Source organism: Pholcus phalangioides, unplaced genomic scaffold (assembly GCF_987345545.1).
Source record: "Pholcus phalangioides strain wild (caught in Gottingen) unplaced genomic scaffold, Ppha-v1.0 ptg000010l_1, whole genome shotgun sequence".
NCBI classification, from domain to species: domain Eukaryota; kingdom Metazoa; phylum Arthropoda; class Arachnida; order Araneae; family Pholcidae; genus Pholcus; species Pholcus phalangioides.
In genome coordinates this window covers 29,691,323-29,717,140 of record NW_028301603.1, presented here as the reverse complement: position 1 = coordinate 29,717,140, position 25,818 = coordinate 29,691,323, and the positions used below count along the sequence as shown (strand labels likewise).

The 25,818-nt window shown below is 36.5% G+C and overlaps 1 protein-coding gene across 1 annotated transcript; it reads right to left on the bottom strand.

Annotated features, from left to right (window-relative positions):
- Positions 1 to 3,842: 3,842 nt before the first annotated feature.
- On the bottom strand, positions 3,843 to 25,687 carry LOC149081260 (alpha-soluble NSF attachment protein-like). The gene is made up of 10 exons (XM_089238099.1): positions 25,497 to 25,687; positions 20,470 to 20,549; positions 19,980 to 20,096; positions 18,328 to 18,374; positions 16,586 to 16,663; positions 15,378 to 15,433; positions 13,965 to 14,049; positions 11,518 to 11,622; positions 9,594 to 9,662; positions 3,843 to 7,610 (listed from the first exon to the last, which is right to left on the bottom strand). Exons 1-10 carry the CDS (start codon positions 25,586 to 25,588, stop codon positions 7,461 to 7,463), a joined length of 879 nt encoding a protein of 292 aa, XP_089094225.1. The 5' UTR covers positions 25,589 to 25,687; the 3' UTR covers positions 3,843 to 7,460.
- Between the last annotated feature and the right edge of the window lie 131 nt (positions 25,688 to 25,818).

Sequence of the window (25,818 nt, the reverse complement as noted above, 5' to 3'; positions counted from 1 at the left end):
TCCAGAAATTAAAATTTCCAATATAAAACTAAAGACGAGCACCCACATTTTCGAAACATTTCCGACGCCCCTGCTGTGGGCCATAGGCGGAGATAGACCCGAAAGTCTGAGAGGGGCAAGGTCATTATTGCTGGGGGGCACGATGACACCAATTCCTATATGCACATTAGATCAGTCGACTCTATCTTTGACGCTGGGGGGGAGGGGGGCTCCCGGGAGGGACAGAGCCTGGGTCGTGTCTGGTCTGTCGGGGGGGGGGGGGTGCCCATGCTGTGGGCCGGTTGAAAATCCTCTGGATTAATTAATCATTTCGTTGAATATTGTGGGCATGGTCCACACGTGGGTAAGCAGTGTTTTGGACCTGCTTAACAAATGGAATATAAAATTAGGCGTCAGCAAAATTTTAGGAGCAAGGCATATTTGTTTTTGAGGAAAACGGTTCAAAATAACGTTCTTTTCCGGGACTTGAAGACTATTCTCCATGTTGGTTGACACGATCACAAAAAAATTTCGAAAAATCAAAAATTTCGCATTTTCCTCCGACTTAAAAATTTAGTAATAACACTTGGGTAAGTTTAGGCGCTAGTACAAAATTTTTAATCGCCAAAGCGACCCGGCACTCTTGTGTAGGAGGTTTCAATATCTGAATCGATTCCTAGAGTCCCTCGTGCACCTAGAAGCACTCCTGGCTCAGATGCGTGATATTTCCTGAGACCCCCCCACCTGGTGAGACATGTTTCATTTCGAAAATTTTAACCAGATTTTTAGCCGTGCCCGGGTAAGCCCACGCGTTAAGCGGCTCATACGCCGCCAAGATTGACAGTGCTCCGGTTCAAGAACAATCGGGGTTTTTTCCACTGTACATTTACTAGAAAGGGACCCGCTCCTAGATACTATTGCCGGACCTGTCCTCAAGGAAAAGGAAAAAAAAATAACTGAAAGCCGCGAGTCACTTCAGCAGCAGTGTGACGGACAGCCGTAGTGTAGAGAGAGAGAGAGAGTGACCAACGCCCATTCATAAGTATTCATAAAGTCATTCATGAGAACGGGGAACTTCTTGACCCATTCAATGAGCTAGAGTTCATTTAACGTGCACCTGGTGGGAAATCAACAACTAATATGAAAAGACTTCTCCATTGACCCGATTGCTTCCAGAAAGGCATTCATCACCGACTTAATCTCTATTGTCGTGTGTATAGAGTCACCACAGTCAACTAGTGTATTATGTATGGCTATATCGCTTTGGACATTGGCTATGTTTGGACACGGGACGTGGACAACCCTTTTATCTCATTATGGAGTTTCGCACTTCTTTTCAATAGTCGTGCGAAAGATCGATGACTCTAAACACACCCTTGGCATGGCCGGCGGTGCTTGTAGTGTGTGTGTGTGTTTGAATTTTTCTTTTACAGAATGGGGGGTTCATTCCGTTTGATTGGCAGGGCCGTTGAATGTCCGCCATGTTTTAATGTCGACCGCCCTTCCGTTTGTCTAATGAAGTGCGAACGAACTTCTTGATGGCAATTTCGATACTTCTTTTTTTTTTTGCTTTATTGCATTTCGTGATTTCGAGCCTTCATTCAAACGCACAGGTAGGAATGGGTTAAAGCAGTGGTTCTCAAAGTGTGCGTCGCGGCTCCCGGGGGGCATCGAGACTCCAGCTGGAGATATTCATTTGTGTGCTCATTTAAGCTTTGAAGTGTTTCTTTTATAAGTGTGTGAAAGTATCTGATAAACTATTCTGGGAAGTCGAGGATGAACCATGAAGTAGTCAAGGGAGAAGGGAGCAGCAATGACCCGCGGGCCGAATGTAGCCCCGGAGGTCATCTAATGTGGCCCGCGACGTCAACCCCAATTTTTTAAAAATGAAATAAGCGGCACATTTTTTTTAAAGACAGTAAAGTGAGCCCGACACATTTACAGATCACTTAAATGACCTGCGGTGCAGTTCAACACCACTTAAGTGGACTGCGGCATGGTTCCAGAGCACTAAAGCGGCCCGTGGTATAGTTCCACATCACCCAAGAAGTCCGCAGCACATTTACAGATCACTTAAGCAGTTCTACATCAGTTAAGGGACCCGAGACACTGTTCCAGAGACCTTGAGAGACCCACAGTCAAGCAAGCACACTGCGGTTAAAGCCGCACACCAAAGAAAGTCTTAACGAGGGCGCACGCAATATTTCGTCTGTCAATTTTTAGAAAGGGCACGGAAGCAGGCGCGGATCTAGGTGGGAAGGGAGTGATCGCTCCACCCAAGAACCAAATGACACGGGTCAGGTGACATGATCAGTCCCGTGAAATACGGAACGATCCGATGAACCTGAACAATAAGTCGCCTCTCCCTGGACCCGTGGGAAGGAGAGGCACGATTATCCACCCCCCCCCCCAATACCTAGACATGGCGGGGCCCTTCATGGCGTTAAGCGGCACCTTAATCGTTAAGCAGTGCCGATCGTAGAAATTCTGCCACCTTAGGCGAATAATATTTTGCCGCCCTTAAGATATGACTATCTGAAAAGAGTTTTCTTTCTTCGTCCATGTTACCTTGATAGTGGTTCCCAAGGTGTTGGTCACGGACCCCTCTTCCCCCGTGGGAAGGAAGTAACGTTCATGATTTAAGGCGTCGCGAGAGAATTTTCTAAATAAAAACGTCCTGATGTGTTATGTGCGTGCGAGTAAATACAGGGTGATTATAAAAAAACTATCCCAACATATGGGCCCCTAACTATCATACCATTCACAGAAACTGAATGAAATTTTGGCATAAGGTATTTTGATGTATGCGCTCAAGAATGATATGGAAAACAACAGTGTCACTCTAACAGTTACGGTTACAGTGAGAAAATTTCGAAAATATCAAATGGCAACACCAAGTTTTTTTTGTATTGGAATGTGATCTCCATTGTGAAAAACCCTAAATAGCGTTCGAACGGCAACTGTAGCATGAAAATCACCTGCGGTAGATAGGCTGAAAGTGAGGACAACCAATAAAGACAGAGAAGCAGCATAAAATAAAGCATTTTATTGTGTTTCACAAATTTTCCACATGACCTTGTGGAGGACTAATCAGGCTGGGATCTCAGCCGAAGAAACGGTGTGACGAATGAAACGAACATTAATGCTCTGGTGCACAGGAAAGTCCTTTTTACTTTTTCCTTGCCTAGCTCCGGGGATTTTCGTGCTACATTCCAACGCTATTTAGTGTTTTTCAGTATGGAGATCGCATTCCAATACAAAAAACTTGGTGTTGCCATTTGATATTTTCGAAATTTTCTCACTGTAACTGTTAGTGACACTGTAGTTTTCCATATCATTCTTGAGCGCGTACATCAAAATACCTTATGCCAAAATTTCATTCAGTTTCTGTGAATGGTATGATAGTTAGGGGCCCATATGTCAGGATAGTTTTTTTATAATCACCCCATATATCAAATATACAGTCGATCCCACTTATAACGGTTTCTCACTTAGTACGACCTATTTTCGTTAAGATTTCCCATTCAAAGCATTTTCTCGTTTACAATGTTTACCCCTGCTCCAGGTTGAGCAATGGGATTGGGTCCCCAATAAAAACACACACACAACATATCTTAGTTACTACACAAGGTCATCTCAAAGGCCATTCATGCACAAAGAGGGCATTCCATTTCCCCCCCCCCCCCCGGACTGAGCCCAGGTAAGTTCATGCATAATAAGATGGCTTTCCAGTACACAATTCAATTTGAAACATGTGGATGATGTGGACTGTTGTGTTAACAGATGAATGTGTTGACAAATATTGGATACTCTTACATAGGAATATACACTGGGACGATTTACACAAAAAATTCCCAGACAACCTGTGTGTACCGTGTGTTTATTTTATACTTATTTTCGTCACTACATGACCACCATTCTCTTTCCGAATATCATAAATATCTATAAGAAGCAACATCAACAGCAACTTGAAATAATTTCTGGTTTTTCTAACAAGACGAAGTACATATATATCATGATAAACCATAAAATACAGTAAGTTCTCAAACAGCAAGATGAGACCTGGCTACGTCGGATGATTTTATTCAATTCTCTTAGGTAAACTCATCACCTAAGTGACTAAAGCTCGTCAATATGACTGAGCTTTCACAACTGGTTTGACCTTCTAGAAAAGAATAAATTCATTCGACGTGATATGACACATGTTGTGGCCAATTCTCATCTTATACTTCGTTATACATACAATTAAAAAAATAATAATCATATCACTCGACTAGATTTCAAAATCCGTTCAAAATGAGAATAGCGCTTGTAAATACATGGTGTAAAAATAATATCATAATCATATATCTAAGCAACACACATAAAAAAAAGTTAAAATAATAAAAAAATAGACAATCAAAAGGTATAAAATTAAAAAAAAAACATCACAGAATTGAATTGCGTGCATTTACGACACAAATTAATTGCAGCAAACATTGTATGTGTGTGTGTGAAAAATAATCATATATATATAACGTTCATAATATAATAGAAAATGAACTAGCTTATTTCTACAGCAACTGTAATGATAAACAAGACAAAAGCACTGATTTATAGAGAAAAATAGACTTGAAGTAAATAACAAATTTTGTGGATTTTTTGCCATGCTAATTTGGAGCTTCACAAAGTTTTATTGCTTTCAAAAGCGACAAAGGTTACACATGCCTCAAAATTTTCCTTTGACACCATCCAATTTGGCAAATGAAACAGATTGTGCTCTGTTTGCCGAGTGTGTGTGTTATGTAAAGTCCCATGGAGCACGCAAAAACATCTTAATTCTGTATAATCTCAATTTTCCTACATTGATATGCATTTCCTTCACAAATCAAAATGAAAAAGATTCTGTAATTAACAATAAGAAAAGAACTCATTCTGTGAAATAATTGCTCAAACTGCTTACTTTGTATACTTGTACTCCGATGCGAATTTAACAGTGGCGCACAGGCTTGCACCCAGGGCCTCAGACTTCTAAAGGGCCTCCAAAAAACACAAACTTCACATTTTTTGCTAATTTAAGGGGGGCCCAATATTTTTTTTTTTGCACCCAGGGCCTCGAACAGCTTTAATTTGCCACTGCTTGTACTCAATCATATCAATTTTGGTTCCAAGCCTTTGACTACCACAGCAGGGAAAGAACCTCCTGATAGATCAACTAATTTACTTTTTACTTATTTTTCTTTATTTATTATTATTTTTTTTGTGAAATTTTCATTCATATCATCAGTTCACATGCAAGACAGTGGTCTGTGGAATGAAAGCACAGCAGTAGTCTGAGCTGTGCAGTAGTCAAAGAGCCAATTCAATGGCAAAGAGGAGCTTCCAACCAGGGCTGTCCGTAGCTAAAAAGGACAGGGAAGGGGGGTAAAAATTCAGAAAAGACCAAAAATGAACCAAAGAACTAAATTTTCAGAAAAGGGATTCTATTAGAATGATGTTCACTAAATCCAAAAAAAATATGACATGAGACAAATGAATCACAATAAATGGATACCAGCTGAAGAAATGAAAATAAAATAAGTCAAAAAATGAGAATGTCAGTCTCTGGAATGCTAGAATAAAAATTGTCATTTTTGTTAACAGGAATGGTATCAACATCTGAATGATAGATAATTACTAAGAATTCATCATTTTACGAATTCGAAGAAAATCTGAACAATTCACTGAGTCAAGATACAGTAAGAAAGCTTGAATATTTCAATATCACTTACAGCATTTTTCAATCTTCCCCAATCTGAAGACCAACAAAATGGCTGAAACAGTCTAACAGACCGCTAACTTGTAGTTCCTTTAAGAACTGCTCTCCACTATTGTTGATTCTCCCCCACTACAGATTTCTTGTTCAATGTTACAAAATATCTGTGTGTAAATCAACCGCATCCTCTTATATAAGCCTCTCGGCTAGTGTTTCCCAAAGTGGGTGATGGAAGCTACGGATTTAACATAGGATCTTATGGGTTTACTTGAATTGGGGGACATTGAGAGAAAAATATTCTGATTAACTGGGCGGTGGAACAAAAAAATTGGGGGAAACTATGCTCTAGGCCAACAATAAACGAAGCCCAGAGTGTTCTGAAACAGCTGTAAGGAGTTTTTACCATACAGTGGAATTTTACATTGACTGTTATAATGCTGTATTTGGTTTGTAATCAATTTTGGGTGACGAAGATGTCTGCATGTGCTTTTATTTATTGCAGTATATGGGTGTAACCTTTCATTTGAACCCTGTGGATATCATTAATATTCATCACATACAAATGAACAATTTTCATTTAATTTCAATTTGATTGTAGTTTTCAAGCCTACCTGTAAACCACCTGTTCTTTCTTCGCAAACCACAAGTTCAAAAATACTGACTGAGAAAAAACGTTTAAAAATTGGAAATTTAATAAAAATTTACTATCACTGCCATTTGTGCTTGGCTACTGATAATTTTTCTGTGTCCAACTCTCATTTTTAAAACTAGCAAAAGTGTGAATTTAAGAAAATTAGTGATTTTATATGAAAAATTGTTGCTTTCGTGCCAGTTTTTAAGAGAAACTTAGTTTCAAATGCATTAAAAGTCATGAGGTCACAGCATCCATCAAAAGTTTTAAATTCTTGAGCAAATGGATAGGAAAGAATTTAATGATAATGAAGGAAATGTATGCACCCAAGTATACCTTCCATTTTTTTTCAAAAACAAAGCAGGTTAACTTCCAGAGATTTACTGAATGAAATCAGATTTAAGGTGAAACAATACTGTAATTATCAAGATAAACAAAATTGTTTATCAAGTGCATTTCTATTCCTTTACATTTTTTGTTGAACGATGATATCACATAATTTATCTTAACTAAAACCACATTTTTTGAGATTTGAAAATCTCATCAACTTTTACATTTTCAAGCGGTTCATAGTACAAAATTTTCAGGCTCTACAAGTCCAACACACTCAGTCAACGCAACATTTAGTGGGTAATAAAACATGTAAATCACTTAAAATAAGACTTTTCTTCGATTAAAACATAATCAACAAAATTAACCTATCAAATCGTAGTTACAACAATACAAAATAGTTTTACAAGCCTACAATAAAAACTGTTGCAATAGTTCCATACTTTTCCCCTTTTTCTTTTATGCGTCCTATGTGAAAATCACTGCTGAATAATTTCAGAAGTAAAGGACGAGATATCATATTAAGTTAATGTATCAGATATATATATATATCAGATAAAAGCATTGAGCCCTAATCAACTACACCATGTCAACAATATGGACCAAGGACTAAATGTTAGTCGATGGTCTGAAAACTATGTGGAAAGAAATGGCACAAACGCACTCACACGCAAACTCTCACGAACATTGATAATGACATCAGAGAAAAATATTATACATACACAACTGTGCAAAGGAGGAGAGAGGGAAAACACAGGAACTATATACTCCAGAAAATAAGCAGAATCAACATAAATCAGGGGTATCCTGCAGGGTCTTCTTGATTCGCAGCAGGATATTGGTGTACCAGGCATCCAGCCTGGAAATGGAGTCGTAATCCTTCACAGCATCCGTAAAACCATCAATGTCTTGCTCTTCAAGTTTCTCGAGAAGTGTCTGTAGGGATGAATAAGAGTATAAGACAACTGAGGGTAAAATCAAGTGCTTGTAAATGTATATGAATTAGCATTAATTATTTCATTTTGAAAATATTATCTTACATGGTGCACAGTAAAATGTATATGTCATATCTCCGCAGAAAGAAATTTTTTTTTGGGGGGAGGGGGGATTGATGTTTTGGGAGGTGAAACTGACAGAATAATAGACTTGACTATGTGATTCCATAAAATTCAGCTATTTTCTAATATTCCAGGAAAAAAGTGAATTATCAATAAGGCCCTGCTACAATCTACACTCGTTTTTATGAAACAACCTACAGACATGATGTGAATATAAGCAGCAACGTGTAAGCATTTTAAAAATGTCAGTCATTACTGTCACAAGTTGGAAAAGTTATTCATCAGATTTAAATAAAGACAACTTGTCTGCATGCTATCCAAGCACATCACAATATGTCTGACACAGAGCAGTATGTGAAATATTCAGTTTTTGGTATTGTTTAAGTGTACCATAACCAGAAAAATTGCACTTATCTTCTAAGCCAAGCATAACTCGAGTCTACCCCCATTAGGCAATTTACTACCATTCAGAGGTGAATTATTTGTGCTGGAAGTTTGTGCATGTGTGTGCTCAACAACCTACATGCATATCTAGTGTTGTGTGGCTAATGCTATCATCTATACTTAGTTGTAGTGTCTGTTGCTTGGAGTGGAGAATGATGACTGGGAGATTGAGTCACAAATCCGAACTAAAGTTGGAACACCAACTTCAGCCAACAACCACAGTGGGAATATTTGTTTTGTTAGATCCAGGACAGTAACCAGAATTTTTTTGTGAAGGAATGAACATGATTGTGCCGTCCCCTCCTGTAAAATTTGATGATTTTATAAAAATGTTTTCATTCCCACCTAAAATCCTCCCATTAATTTTTCCACTCGAGGCAGTAGCTCCCCCCCCCCCCCCCTGAAATATGAGATGACTGAAAAAAGTGAAAAAGATGACCAAATCTATTGTTCTATCAATTTAGTCCCCCAAATGAAATTTCTGGCTACGTGCCTGCCCCCCCCCCTTTTAGTTCAGGCCCTGTCCTCCAGCGATGGATAAAAAAAACCAGAATTTTTGAGATACGAGTCCACCTGACACTATAAATATACTATAGAGGGCTCCCCCCCCCCCCCCCTCCTGAGAAAAATTCTGGGCTGTGGACATTTAAAAAGTCTTAGCCAAGAGAAAAAAGAATAGGCTCCAGGAAAAGAAAACAACAAACAATTTTAACATTAACAAAGAAAAACTCATTTCATTACCCAATTCATCACAAACTATTTGATGCATTAGAAATGATTAAACAATATAAACACATCAATTCAGAGTACTACTGCCCAACTGACATACACTTTTATGACTGTTTTGCCATTAAAGAAAGACTTTCTGGATATTAATGCTGAGATGAACTTCAGAAAGAAAAAAAAATTGACAGTCTCCACTGTGTGTGAACCTAGGTTCTAAACCTTCCTTTTTCCTAGTCAGGAGCCCTGCCTATACCCACCATCAAAAGAACATCCTTATGGCAAGTTTGACCAAACGTATATGCATTAAATCGAGATGATTTTAATCATTCTTAAATGCGATTTGTACAAGGTGTTTAATTGGGGTGATCAAATACTTGAGAGCATGAAATCTGACACAAGCATCGAGCACTGGGTGCTTCAGGGAGCAACGTGATGCTTGCGAGATGCAGGTTGAAGATGCCTGTCCTAGACAAGGAATTGTGGATGCAATTCTCAGTGGATGTGATCAAAAATAAAGTTTATTCATCTCATTAAAAAGAATTTGGGATCTTGAATCATGCACATACATGTCATTTTCTGACTGCAGATGTGGTGGCCTGACTGTGCACAAGCTACCAATAACTTACTGGTTGAAAATTGTTTCACTCAAAATATTACTACAGTTATATGACCTCTCAAAAGAACATCATACCTTGACAAATTTACTTTCTCTAGAGTCACTAAATGAAGGACACATTTCCTCATACTTTTCAACGGCTTTCTGATAAAGAAAAAAAGAACATTAAATGTACATAAAAATATTACCAAAAATATAGAAGTTATGATTTTGTCTTCTAAAGTAAGAGTCAAACATTAACTTCAATACAGTACTCTCTCGATAATCTGGCCCTGTGCTAATCCAGCCCATCCAGTAATCTGACATTTTTTCTTCAAGCCCATAGAATAGGAAAACATGGTCTACAAAAAAAAAACTGACCAAGAACTGAAATTTATTTTTAAAAATTTTGTTTTTACATTATATTTAATGTAATGTAAAAACACAAATAACAAACTACAAAAAAGTGGAGACAAAATTTGACTATACTATAGGCGGGCCATTGCAAAAGAAACTTCATGCTGCTTACATGGATTATAGTAGCTGCTACTACTGTCCAAATAGGGCATTGCAAACTGAGTATGGAAGCCATAATTGATTATGACTTTTGATCTTCTACATAGTCTTGCAGGTTGATACCTATAATTTATGTGACAAAAAGTCTGGTTCTACCTCAGTGTCCAAATGTGCAAAAAATTTTTGAACGGAGAAAAAAGGTAACTGAAATCCTGAAAACTACAATTTTTTTTCTCATGTTATGATGTTGGTCTGTTAAGTGCTTTTGCAAAATTTGTAATATCCAAACGACATTGATAACATTATCCATGAGATTCTAAGAAGGGACATCTACTTTATTATTCAAACGGGCTTTTTCAACTAACTTCCAATAATAGTGATTTTGATAATCCGGCACAACCTGGTCTAATATGTGCCGAATTAGCACGAGAGTCTACTACAGTTTATATATTATTTAATTGAGCTTTTTTAACTAACTTCCTAGAGATTTTGGTAATCTGACATACCAGGTCTGATATGTGCCAGATAAGCAAGTCTAATGTATTACCTGCTTGAATTTGTGTAATTTAATCTGTCAAGTTCATTGTATTTTTCAGTGCTGTCTTAAATGCATGGCCCCACTCAGAAATGGCCCAGGGACGTGAAGATAATGAATGATATAGTAAAAGTATGGTAATTAAAAGGCAGAAACTTCTAGCCAGTAGCAGGCCCTATGATTGCACATATACATTTTTGGTAGCCATTTGTAGCACCACTGAAAAAAAATTTAAGAAATGGATGGAGGTTGTTGGCCAAGTTTTTAATGAAAAGATGCAACTTCTTTTCTTCTTTTTTCTCAAGGAAACAGATATTTTCTGGATATTATGTTGAGGTGAACTCAGAAAAGAAAAGTCACATGGTTTCTGGTGGGACTAGAACTCAGGCCCTCTAGCAAACTGGGCAAACATGCTACCATCTACACCACTAGAGACACTAAACAATGACATAATAGATGAGTATTTTCAAACTCCACACTCTGAAAAGGACTCCAATAACATGTCTGAATGTAAGGTGAGTGTGATGTTGAAATTCTACACCAACCAATAAATTATTGGAAGGTTTTTGATGAATAAATGTCACATCTTGAAGCTCCTTAGATTTTATGCATTTTCTGTGCAAATTTTTTTTTGATTGGGCTAACAAAAAAGAAATCCCTAAAAAATGAGACTGTGTCTAATAAATTTTGCAGGTAACTATATGAGATTTCAATATTTTTCTGAAAACTAGATTTACAAATAATAATAACAAAAATGACTACGTAAATAGACCTTTTCTGGATATTATGCAGAGGTTGGAAAGAAAAGTCATCTGGCTCCTCATTGGATCACTTTTCTTTTAGAGTTCACCTTGGCATAATATTCAAAAAAGGTCTATTTCCTTAATGTAATAAGTTGAGGAAAAAGCTGTCTCACTCTCAAGAACGATTAACTCAACAAAAAGACCATTAATATCATGTGGCACTCACTTGAGCCTCCAGAGTATCTACACACAATTGCAATAAAGAAGCACAGAAGAAGTATTCCTTGGCACTATATTTCAGAAGCGGACTGGCCAGAGCTGCTTCACCAACCTAGGCATATACAAGTAAAATACTTTTACAACCAAACAAACAGAACTGGAAGCAAAAGAAAACTACTGAAATTTGTAAATGATAATGATGTGTTTTTCAAAAAATCATGCCAAGTCTATTGCATAGTTGAACCAAAATTGTACACACTCAAAAGTTAGATTAGTGATAAATACTGTATTTTAACTTATATAAAGAAACCCTTTTTTGTCAAAAATTAGCTCCCAAAACTATAAAAGGAGTTTCTTATATATTAGTGATTCCCAACATGGGCATTAACGTCCCCCTGAAGGCGATGGAAAGTTCCAGGGGGGCAGTACAAGCAACGAGTATAACATAGGATCCTATGAGTTAGATTGCGTTGGGGGCGATGGGAGAAAAAAATTTCTGCAGAAGGGGGCAATGTGGGACAAAAAAGGTCTGGAAACTGTTATATATGGACAGTATTATAGATACTTCTTTTCCACACTTTTTTTTATTTCACAAATACAAACATATAATAAATGAATACCAATATATAATAAACAAAATGCATACACACACAATACAAACACTTTGTAGCCTCAAGGGGCTGAAAAGTCTTTCCAGCAGGCCAAAAGGGATTAGTTATTAAATATTTTTTGTATGTGCAGCAGCGTTATTATATTTATTAGATATGTGTCCAAATGTATATCCATTTGTATATATTTCTGAATTAAGTTCAGAATCAGGTTACTTATTGTTAAGCTCAATGTAATATAATTATCATGCATCATTTCTTTTTTTCATTATTGTACTCTATTCATTAGTTTTCATATACTCTTACAATACATTCATCAAAATGGCTTCATGATCTATGCTTCTAACGAAGCCAAATATTAAGATGATTTATGTTTTTATTATTATTAAGTTGATTTTCAGAGTCAAAAATTTTTAATATCTTAGGGGCAATGTAAAAAAGCTCTCTTTTAATATGTTTTATTAGGTTTTGGCATTTGATAAACTTGATTATATCTATTTGTAGTTTTATTGATTATATCTATTTGTAGTTTTCTTTTGATTTTTTAATTATTTTTCATTTAATTGTGAAAATTTGTGAAACTCAGAGAATGTCATTGTATTTTGGAACTCTCTCTGAGAAAAACTTTTTGTACTAACTAAAATATTTGAGATCTTATTCTGTCATATATATTATCTTTTTCCAAATTTTAAGCCTAAAAAATCAGGGGGGGGGTCCTTATACATGTTAAAATATGATAACTACAATTAAAAAGATGGGAAGGTAATACATACGGTTACTCAAAAACGTGGCAGAAAGTTTTTCTAAACCTTCAAAATATTTTTCAAAAATATAATTTCTCTGGCATAACATCATATTGAATAGAAGGCAATCAAGTGTGTTTATTTGGTGGTATCAAAAACAAGTCTGATATGCTATGCCCAAAGCAGAACATACATAAATTTGTGAGGTACATCGCAGAACAATCTCAGGAAAAGTTTTCTAAAAAAATAATTCTTCCATGTAGAAAACACTATAATGAGGGATTTTTACAGCAGAACATTGTCAATCAGCTGAGGGCTGATTGCAGGGCAATGCAAAACATTCTGCTTTGGGGTAGGCTATCTCAGATGAAATTATGTTGATATGATGATGGTGCAAAAACAATATTCACTCATTGTTGACAAGAGATATGAGAATCTGCATTTTTCATTCATAAAATATTGTCAATGAATGATATTCAGCTGTATTTTATATCTGTGCAAAAGATGGAGGTCAGTGAATCAGTGTTAAGTTTTCCCACATTGGAACACAGGGCAGTAAATTACATCTTGTTGCAAAACGATTGTCATTTGAGTTGATCGTTGCATAACATTGCATTTATAATGCACCACAGCTTTGTATACTTTTGAATTTTTCAAAAATTAATCAGAAATGAGAGAAACTCGAGGCTTGATTCGTTTCTCAGTATACCAGAAACAATGTACCCTTATACTCCAATTTATGTCCTTGAATTTGCATCACCCCACATTTATCATCTTTCCTTGTCCTAAAATTTTTTTTTTTCTCAATTAGAATTATTTTGAGCAAAGCTTGTAAGCTTTTGATATTGTGTTTTAAAAGAGAAATGCTTCGCCAAGAGAGTAACCCCAATGAAAATATAAATAGGTAAAAAAAATAAATAAAACCTGCAAATTTACTTCCCATCTCCTCCTGAGAAAGCACAAAACATTACCCCTGAGAAAGTTTACTTTAACTTGCATCATTAATTTGTTCCAAGACTGATGATGTAAGTCAAAGTATCACTGTATTAAAAGCAAAATTTATAAATAACATTCACAAAGTTACATTTAACACAAATTAATACCTGTTCATATATATTGATGGCTTTTTCATACTGTTCCAGCTGTCCAGCATACTTTGCGACACTCAACATACATTTATTTGCAGAGCTATAATGAAAAAAAAAATCACATAAAAAAAGTCATTGAATACATTGGGAAAATCGATGAAAAACACGTCCACTACAAATATTCGGGTGGATATAGCAAAGCAGATGATTTAGAGCATGATATATCAGGTGAGCTGTTACCTAATCGCACACTTAATTTTGCAGTCAAGCCTCTATTGTAAAAGTTTGAAGAGTTAGTTGAATTGAAGTTCTAACTACTATCTCTGAAACTGTTTACTTTAATGTTCAATATAGAATCTTCCTTTATCAATGCATGTTTTGCAACATTCATGCAGCTGCTTTAATGTCCCAGAAATTTATTCAAGTGTTCATCTTCAAGAGACTTACAGCCATTCTTGAACTTTGTTCACCATGCAAAAACTCTAGTACACCTTGAAAACAATCTGAATCACATTCTATCTCACCATTTATTATGTTTCAAGGCCAATTTTTCCAGTTTTTAAAAAATATGATTTAATTATGGTTGTTTGAACCAACCACAAAACTCTGACAATGGCAATATTGTGACTATATCTTCACATATACTGAGGATAAACAACGGTTTTCCAGTAATCAAAAATAAAATTAGAGTATTCTAATTCTGGCGGCAACCAGTGAATGGCTGTGCTACTATACTGGAGAAAAAATCAGTTTGAGAACTTTTTGAACAGATTGTGTGTGTACCCACTCCCACTCTATTTGTTTTCTTAACACTCAGGAGCTCTCCTTTGCTCTCTTTTCTATAAAGTCACTGCAGATAAAAGTAGTCTGCCCAGTTACTTTGAATCACATCTGTTGCAGATATCTCCTGACAGATAGGCCTATGGTGATTCCAGGTCCTAGTACATGATGTTAACATACACTATATATATGGAAGAGTAGATAAATTTTACCTAATAATACTCAGAAAATCACCAATTCACTGGCAATTTTCTGAACATACACTATACCCTCTCCCTTCTCTCGTCCCAGAATCAATGTAAGAAATCTCCACAGAAGAAAGCTTCTTCATATTTTTGTGAAAGACAACTCATGATATGTTACATGGTGTTAGAGTAATATACAAAATTGCCTAAACTCTTCCCTATGGAAAAGTGGCAAGAAACAAAAATGAAGAAAATAAAGATAGTACCAGATTTTCACCATTGTCAAACATATTCTGATTTCATTTACAGCAGAACTAATTAGCCCGATATAAAATATGAAGGGACATGAACAGTATAATTTAATTACCTTGTTATATTGTTAAATTTTCTCTTCAAAATGAGACTGAAAAAATTTCCATGATCAGAAACAAATTCAGGGAATCATGAAATTCACAACACTCACCTATTTGACTCTTCTCCCCGGAAAAAGTCAGCTGCTTGCTCATAGTGGGTCATTGCCTAGGTAAATAAATATACAGATTACTATTCAAGAAGCTAGAATTGTTTCTCCCCTCAATAAATGAGCAACAATTGTGTCACAGACTAACACTAAGTAAGTACAATTGGTGTTTGGTTAAGACACTATACAGCAGGGTTGTCAACCTATGGGTCACAGGCACTTCAAAGATGGGTAGAGATATATATATGTGTGGGGGGGGGGGCATAATTGGCTTGCGCCTCCACCCGACAGACCAAAAAGTTGAAAAAATTAAAATATTTTTGAAAAAAAATTAAAACATAAAAAACACCCTTTTTTAGGTTATTTTAATCAATTTCAGTTAATTTAAATGCTTTTTGAGGGTTGGTACCCCCCCCCCCCAAAGGTTGATCTTGCCTATGATCCTCGAAATGGGTCATACAAATCCACTCACACCCCTATTCAAGATGCACTTATTGCGCCCCTGGTTTTGCTAATTTCATAAACCAAACGGAGTCCCAATATATATTCCTTTTAGTAAGTTCTGTACATGGTCTTTGCCAGATCTTTTTAATCATTGTTGTTCTATAGGATATCTGCATGCTAAAAAGTAAAGCGAGTTTCTACAAAGCCAAATCTTCCACATTTTTCAAATATTCAGTAAAGATCATAGGTTGTCTTGTTTGCCCTGTCACTCAGAGAAAATTTTGAAAAACTGTCTTATATCAGCTAGGATCAACCGTCTAGCATTAACCTTTGTCATCCTATTTATGAATGTTTTCAACCTGATAGTCTCACACATGAACAGAAACGGATTTCTCCGATAGGTATTTGTGCTGATGTGTGAAGATTATAAGAACTATAAGCTCTCAATGCAGTTGAGAAAAAAAGTGCAAAAAAACTTTTTTCAACTCGTATCTATAAGGAAGTGGCCATGACAAGTTGGTCACCGACTGAATACAGAGGTGGCCGTGAACCAGGGTTTATTATTATATCTATAGAGCCTACTGTCTATTCCAGGTGAAACTGACCACGAAGAGAAATTGGTTATGGAATAGAAATGGCTGCCTATGGAAGTTTTACTGTATTTGATATTTTCAAATGCATCTCGTGTTTGCATCAAATATGAAAAATTCACGACGGACAAATTATAACATTTTGTGTGAAGGATACTTATCATTGAAGTAGCTCACCTTTTCGATATCTGCTAATTCAGACTCATAAATTTCAGCAATTGTCATGTGATGCTTAGCTGCGATGGTGAATCGGCCCTAAAATTAATAAATTTATCTCTTGATCAAATTAAAATTTATTATCTTCAAAATAAAAAATACAGTGGAGTGCAACAATAAAGTTAATGACTAAAACTGAAATTTACAGTGAGCTCTTTGCTATAATTTTGAGATTACCAAACTTTCCACCTGAGACTTAAATTACAATTTCTGATATAACATGTGCATTGATTGAGAAAAATCACTGTCTTAATTACTACTTCCAATAATATAATTTCCTCCCCTAAAATAAATTGTGATATCCCTGGCAGATCTTGTGGAATCCTGATTGGGAATGTTCTAGATTACCTGATTATATTCACAGCATGAAAGAAAGTTATACAAAATTGATACCCATAAGCAAGTGTAATTGAGTATATCTAATTGACCTGAATAAGTGATTTTTGATATGAATGCATACATGCCAGTCTTGGAACCAAGCTTCTCCATAGTGGCAATGTTCATCGGCGGGGAAAAGGGAGCTGTCTCCCCACCGCCAGGAAAAAAAATTCGAATTTTTTTTTTCTCATTACCTTGTTTTTACTTGAAACAATTTTCTCCAACTTCTTTAGAAAAAAATTGAATCTGACATTGTGTATTAAACTAGAAGTAAAACCCCTCTTAACGAACATTCTTCAGACGTGATCACCCCTCTTTTATGGCCAAATAATAATTTCCCAGTGTATAATAACAGTATGCTTTTCAAACCCCCGATAAACAGTCACCCCTCTTTTACGGTTGAATTTTTTTGTCCCACCCGTATCCACAAAAGATAGGTTTTACTGTACTTGACACTTTCCGAGTTTTCTTCATATACTGGGAGCATTAAAAAAGCAACAAACCATTGTTTGGGAACAAGGTAATCAAAGTAGTCATTCCAGAAGTGATTGTTGTTGGACAGGTTTTTGATCCTATAGAGCATTTGCCTAACTCCGACGAACTTTTAAAGTAGCCTGTAGTTTAAGCTGGTGCTTTTTTAGTATGCATACAAAATTTGGCATAGATTGGTATGAAATTATAAATTTGTATAGAAAACATACACACAGACAATCAATTTTATATACATAGATGTAGAGTTTTCGTTTTACAGTGCCATCTTTGAGTGAAATTTGAACTTTATTTTATTTATCAAAAAGAACTGTAGGCCATGATAAGTTAGTTATCTTAGTGTAAACTGCACCTTTTTATGTCAAATGTTGTTATTAATTTGATATTTATTCCTTGAAGACGCAGTCTTTATGAGACATTTCATAGAAATTCTCGAACAAAGGAAATTTAAAAAAAAACCAGACTTCACGGTTCGCTGTAGTTACATATTTTATCGTAGAAATCTGTAGAAACCACGGAAATTCCGTAATCGATGGCAAAGTATGTATGAATGAATGACATTTTTAGAATGTTGATGGGGAAAATCCTTGTAATTTCCTACATATAAACCATATTGTATGTTAAAATCTGAACCTTTTAGCACATTATATGGACCGCTGCAAATTATCTGCATTTGGTTTTGAAACAAAATAAGTCACAAAATTTTAATGATAACAGATGGCGTACAGATAGGAGTGAAAGAATGTGTATTATACACAGGAAATTATAATATATAGCCTAGAAGAATACTTATATAAATAAAAATATAGGTATATTTAAACTGAAATAACATTTACCATGTCCGTATAAAATTCAATCGCCTTCTGGATGCATTTTATTGCCTCTGAAAAGAATAAAATTAAAAGTACAATGGTCATTCTCTTTTATAAATATTATACATATTGAAATGTGAGCATACAATACTCAAATTACTGTATAATATATAAGTACTACATAGTATTTCTGAAAAAAAAAATGAAAAGTTGAGTTCTTGGAGGAACAAAAAGAGAGACAAAGAGGGTCTCAAGAAGGAAATTCTATAATTTTCAGCGCCTTCAGATTACCCGGAAACTCAAACTTTCAGGGCTTGGATTTTTGAGACTCTACTGTATTTCATTGTTTTAAGTGAGTGATCTCTCATTCATGGCATTGTTTTAGTGTCACAGATATGTGCGTGTGGTATTTTTGTAACATTTCTTTGAGAAACGGTTGATAGCTTGGAAAGACTATTTAAATGTCTCTGTGGTAAGCGTGAGACATTCAACCATCAAAAAGGTGTTATTAAAGAGCTGAAAGAGACACATGAAAAGGAGATCCCTCTTGTATGCTCACAAGTTATACACATTTATTCAAAGATAAGGGTTTTTTTAATCAGAATTAAAAGTTTGAATAGGCATACAATATAAAAATGCATTTGGAAAGAGATAAAAACTAAGAAAAAGATTAAATCCAAGAAATAGTTGGTAAGTAGTTTTAATGTGTTTTGATATTAGCATTCAAAATGATAACTTTAAGCATTTCATATTACAGGTTTTTTTTATATATTTGCTTCCCATGTTTTTATGTTGCAGTTGTATTGGTGATAATAAAGTCCAAGGCTTCTAAAAGTTAAACCTAACTCAAATGAAAACAAAAAGATAATCACAAATCACTAGAAAGTTCAGAAGATAATGGAAATTATCTGTATCAAGTTGGCTTTCAATCAGCCCAATTAAAATTAACTAACGCTGTATGTAATTCAACTGAAATAGATCTAAGAAAAATATTCTTAGTGAAAGTCACCTCATAAGCAGGTGTAAAACTTCTTTGTTTAAATAGTTGAACGAAGCCAATACACAGATATGGATGGCAATAACTGAAAAGGTAATTTTAGAAAGAATTCAGTAAAATGGGCAGTAAACATTGTAATCAACATGATAGCAAAGCGGGCACGGTAGCAATGACAGCAGCCTGTACAGACTCCAGCACATCATGTGATCTTGCATGCATTCGATCAACAGTGATCTTGCATATTAGCTTCTTCCCCCCCCCCCCCGACAGAAAAAGTTGGCACTCCCATTATAAAGTTATAAAACAAAATAATTTGATTTAACTATTCATTGATTATAAATAAAATCATGAATAAACCATAGTATTCTCCTGGCTTCTTCTGTGGTTTCCATCTTTGAGGCGCGAATGCAAGCCAATCTCTATGTTCAAAAGTCTCGCCACAGAGAGCAACAGGCCCACAAACATTACAAATATTCAATCATTACACTTCACTCATAATTTGAAAAAAAGATGACAGATAGCAGCACTATAACAAGCACAAAACAGAGAAACAAACTTCACATTAGTTTTCTTACACACACACGCATATTCCAACATGTACCAATTTGTCAAATTCCATAGAGGAATGTGTACGAGGTGCATGTAGGGTTAAGCAGTAGTAGTAGTGTTCCTGGCTTACCATGGGGATCAGACTTTTTATAACAATTCCCAGCATCAATAAAACAAGTAGCTGCTTCGTGTTGATTTTCCGTCTTCAGTCTTAAGTTGGCTGCCTCTTTGAAAGCACCACCAGCAGCTGCAAACAATTCAAAAGAGAAAAAAATGAGTAATCGGAACATAGAGTTGAAGATTGTTACATACATAATAGACCCCTGATTAATCTCTTAGGATGCGCACAGAGTGATTCAACCAAAGGGGTATGGGAATGTAGAATACAGATTAGCGATGTAAACAGTTACATTGTTTTGTTTTTTCATAGTCGCAATTCTCGTACCTCTTCATCCTAGTATGTGCGCAGCCTTAAAGTTAAAAAACATGCGACAATAAGTACTGGAAGCAGAAAGATTTGATCATGATCGAATGCATCTTGGTGGGCGGCTTCAAAATTGAACATTAAGAGGAACACTTAGTTAATTCAAGAAACAGAGTACAAAGTTTTACATGCATACCACTCCACTTCTTTGCCATTTTAAACATATTTGCGGCTCGGGTATACATCTCGCAAGCTTCTTCAACTTTTGAAGATGACCTGTATTTATAAAAGAAAAGAATGTAATTGCTACATCTCAATTTTTCACGTAAGCTAATGACAAACATATAATTTTATCATGAACAACAAATGCAATATAATGCTCGCATAGGTAATTTCACAAATTTTAGCACAAAAAAATTCTGATGGCAACAACAAATTTTCAACCATTGATGTACATTGAACATTGAAGGACTGGACACACCCCACTTCCCATCTCAAGGAGATATCAAACTGTTTCCCAACGATGAGTGTATGTGCATTCTGAATTTTATTAAATAAGTAAGCATATGTATATATCTACATAAATTTGTATAATGGAATAACACGTCTGGCTACAAACATATGAATCAACAAAATAATTATGAGATGAATCATCATCAAAGAATCGAAATCGAAATGAATATTGTAGCATCCTTAGTATGTCTAGACTCGATAACCAAAGTTTCGTTGGTGGCGGTCTGTCCGCGTGCGTTTGATGTCAGAAGATGCAGTCATGTAGGACATACTATGACAAATTGAGGTCATGTCTACGTCACATGGAGTCCAAGTCAGCCAATGTTAACACATCCAAGTATTTTAGCTCATTCCAAGCACACACTGCTGTTTCATAAGCACCGTACATCTTAATTCTCTTGGGCAAATAGGAGGATTTCATCATTCCTGAAGCTACATCAGCGGCCTAGTTTGATTATGGGTGGCATTGATCCACCGTGTTTAAGTGTTTGTTTCGCCCATAGAAGTTTGCCATTTAACATCATATCATTTTCTTGAATTTCCAGTATTTCTACGTGGCCACAAAGTGTAGACTCTCCCTGGTATCAGCTTTATCAGCCTTGGAAGGCTGAAATTCGCCCTGCTTCTTCTGTAGTCTATCCTTCTTGTCGTGCAGCAAATACAGGTTACGGTCTAAAAACCAAATCAAATTTGATTCAATTGATGTACAATGAAACCTGTCTTAATGGTCAGCCCCTTTCATGGCCAAGTAATAATTAAGTTTTATTTTGAAAGCTTCAATGGGAACACCTCCTTTCCCTTTCTCTTATGAACACCTCGGTTAATTCCCAATACACAGTATACCTTTTTGTCTATGCCAAAGCAGTGATTTGTTGCCAATGTGACGGTCACACAACCAAGGCCTCAACTGAATATCACAAGAATCGAGAATTTAAGAAACTCAAAATCACTAATTTAATTTCCAGAGTATTTAACATTTAGAATTTAAAAAATTTAGCATACTGTATTGCCACAACTTGTCAGTCTTTATTTCCATCAGTAAGAGTATTTGGATCACATCTGCATGCCCGATGTCAGCTCACAAATTCCTTCTAACTGTTCCTTTACCTCAGGGAGCCTTACGTGATGAAGCGAACTTGATTAGAGTTCAGAAATGTTTAGCGAATTGAAGAATTACCCCACAGCTAAGACATCCCGAATCCCCAGGTAGAGCCAACCCGGCAAGACTATGGCTTAGGATGACTATGAATGAAGTAGCATTGTAGCATAATAGTGACTAGCAACGAAAAAAATTGTATTGTTTTGTTCCACACCTCACGTACTGAAGAGAAAGAGACACTCAACGAGCTGCAGGATTCAAATAACAGTAATTGTTTTCACCTCAAGATGGGGGACTTTTGTTATCTACTTATATATTGGTTTGCTTTTCTCCCCTTTTTTTTCTCTCCCTCTTCTGCGGAGGCATCATCATCATCACACTTTTACATATCAGAACCCTCCAGTCGTCTTCTCTATACTCTTTTACTACTGCGCAGACGTCGCTTCCTCCACCCCCTATTCATTTTTTTCCCTAGTCAAAATTCTTGGAACTTGTATCTCTTCGCTTCACTAAAACTGCAGCCTAACAATCTGAGTGTGTATATACTGCTGTGTGTAAATTCTTAGTGGTGTCTATCTAAGTTGTGGGCTATGATACACGACATTTTATGATTAAAAATGAAAACATTGCTCAGATAAATACTCCAAAAACATTAATACTGTGCTGCATTTAACTGTTAATGGTTTACTCAATATTCAGACATACATAGTTAAGGCATTATGTATTCGCTCATACCAAAAAAAAATATATATAATAAAAAAACTTGTTCACTCATCACCAAAAGAAAGAAAAGAGAGAAAGAAGAGAAAGCAGCTTGAAATCTCCATTTTAGAACCTGCACACAAAGTAACTCGCATGGTTACAGGTCTCAACTGACCGTTTTAAACTAAAATGAAAGTAATTAAACACAGTGCCTTAGCACTGAAATGCGAATCAATAGAGTCATGATTTTTCTGCCAGTGTCTGTGGTCTCAAGAGATGGGCGAGGGAGGTAACTCACTTTCTTTATTCGAAGAAAACCAATCTGATTGGTTGGACAAAACGCCTGACTATCGGGCCACACGCTTCATGATAGGTTCAAGGATTAACAAAAGAATTAATATGTCATGAGAATATTTACATATATCTAAAGGGTGTTTTCGATTCGAATGTGAGAACATTTGGATTTTGACAGTGATTCAAATGTCTTTTTTTTTATGCCGGAGATATTTAAAAAAAACAAAGCATGTTATGCCGTGGGGTCTTGCTTTCATATGATGGTGTCAATTCTGTTGATGTGTCCCAGAAAATTATATTCAGCATAAATAAAATGAGTGCGTTGCGGGATATCTTAACATGTTCCTATATTCTTTCCCATGTTATCTTCTGATTAATTTATTTGAAGTGGGATTTTTAGAATGAATACTTTAAACAGGGAGGGAATTGCGATCATGGCCATAGGAGGAGATAGACTTGAAGTCTGGGGGGGGGGCAAGATGATGATGATGTCAATTCGTATATACGAGTTTTTTTTCAAAAAAAATACGTTAAATTCGGAAGAATGATAAAAAGTGCTTTATTCAAAGTATGCTCCATTGCTTGGTTATTTGTTATACATTTCCCCATCTTTCCTGAAATTTGTGAATACCATGGCAGTAAAAATCTTCTCCTTTTGCTGCGAACCATTCATCGAGTTATTTTTTCACATCTTCGTACGAACCAAAGCGTTGCTCAGAAAGTGCGTGACCCATCAATGCAAACAAGTGGTAATCGGAAGGAGCCAAGTCTGGTGAGTAAGCCGCATAGGGTAGAACTTCCAGCTGAGTGCTTCCAACGTGCCGCAAACCGCTTTTGCCGAATGTGATGGAGCATTGCACATTGAACATTGTCAAGGAGCATTTCATGTTGTCATGGGGCATTGCGATTGGAAACAGCTTGTTGACTAACGTCCAATTGCTCTGCGAGTTGATTTTGTGTCTGTGTAGTATCATCTTCGTCCACCAATGCTTCCAATTCCACATCTTTTTTTTTTTTTGCGGTTTTCCATGTTCCTTGTCTGCAACATCAAAGTCGCCACTTTTGAAACACCGAAACCATCATTCACACGTATCTTGCGATGGAGCATGTTCACCATAAGCTTCTCAAAGTAATCGGTATGATTCAGCAGCTGTTTTCTTCAAATTAAAACAAAAAAATTAATGCTGTCCGCGAATGCTCTTTGTTCAGTATAACTTTCGACATATTGAACACAACAATATAACACTATGCACACATTTTTCCAATTTATCATTCGTGCACATCTGACACTTGTTGATGACACAACAAAATGGCGCAGTGTCAAATCTTTATAGCACAGACTGCATTGGTGCATCATCTGTTTTCTGAAATCCGCATTTCATACTTGAACACAGTTCTCGTTTTCACTGGTATATACATTAGATCAGTCGACCCCCCCCCCGTATCTCCACCCATGATCATGGCATCTATATCACAAATTCTGAGTGAAATGTGATGTTTGAATATTTGTACTGCTGTAGGCTTGTTCGAGCACCTCAAAGTTGGGAACCACAGGAAACCAACTTCAGCTCACCACTAATGTAGTGGCTATGGAGTTTAAATGTGAGTCTGTTATTCTGACCATTCAACCATCACAGTTGAAGCAGCAGTATTATACTGTATATTATTGCAAACTGCCCATGGCGATAGGACCAGAGTTTTGTGCTCGGTTGGAAAGAAAATACATTAGAAACATTAATATAATGATGCTCCGTCAATGAAGAAAAAATGTAGAAGGATTGTCTTTCATTAGGAATCGAGAGGCAGCAGTTTAACATTCAAGTATAGACATTTCTAAACGAAACTTGAAAAAAACATCTTCATAGAGGAATTTATCATTATATTGAGTATCATTGTAGAGAGGTTTCACTGTATGCCGTTATCAGGAATTTACAGTCACCTGATTTATGACCAAAAAATTTTCACCTCTCTGGTGTCCGTAAAAGAGGGCTTCTACTGTCATGGCCCCACAAGGTAGTAGGCTACTGTAGGGCCCAGAATGATTCTCATCATTTTTTTTGTTTTCCCCAAAAATTCACCACCAGTGAGAGTCCCTGAAAAATCTGGCAAGGGGAGGACCTGCCAAAGATCTTAGTCTCATCAAGGACCCTCATGCAGGATGTCGGGGGGGGGGGGGGCACTGTTTGCTATATTAGATGCAAATCCAGTCTTTGGTATTCATTTTTATCTCTCCCCCCCCCCCCCAACCAGAAAGGAAAAGTTATTTTCTGCACGCCCCCACCCCACGCTAACCCAATCTACGCGATCCCACAACAAACCTGTAGCCCACCGGTTCGTTTCAGTAATCTCCCTTCAAAAGGGCGATGTCACCCACATTGGGAAACACTGTACTAATCAATACCTAGGCACATAATATGGGTGGGGGGGACGGACTAAGAAGGCCCCAGCCCAGGATGAATCTCGTTTTTTCCTATACTTATAAACTACAAATAGAGGGATTAACCCCCCCCCCCGCGAAAAATCCAAGCCAAAGCCACCCCCCCCCTTCCGAATCGATATTAGGTACTGGGGGGTGGAGGCAGGCAATAGACAGCCAGTCAACAAGAGGAACTCACTTGAAAAATGATCCCAGGAATCCTTGACCGGATTTGAGCTTTTTCTCGGCGTCGGCGACGAGTTGCATCGCTTTCTGCTCGTTGTCCGCCATCTTCAAAAAATTAATTAATACAACGAGCGAACTGACGAGATGTTCCAACCGAAAATGACAGAGGTCACTGATCAAAACAAAACAGAAATGACTTGACTCGACTGAGCGAATGAAGTGAAGACTCCCTCCGAGTCAGGAGATTACGGGTGAAGCTGAAACTGATGACAAGTTCAGTACATTTTGTATTAGCAGTAATGCTGCTGCCATCTGGTATCAGAATTAGAATTGGC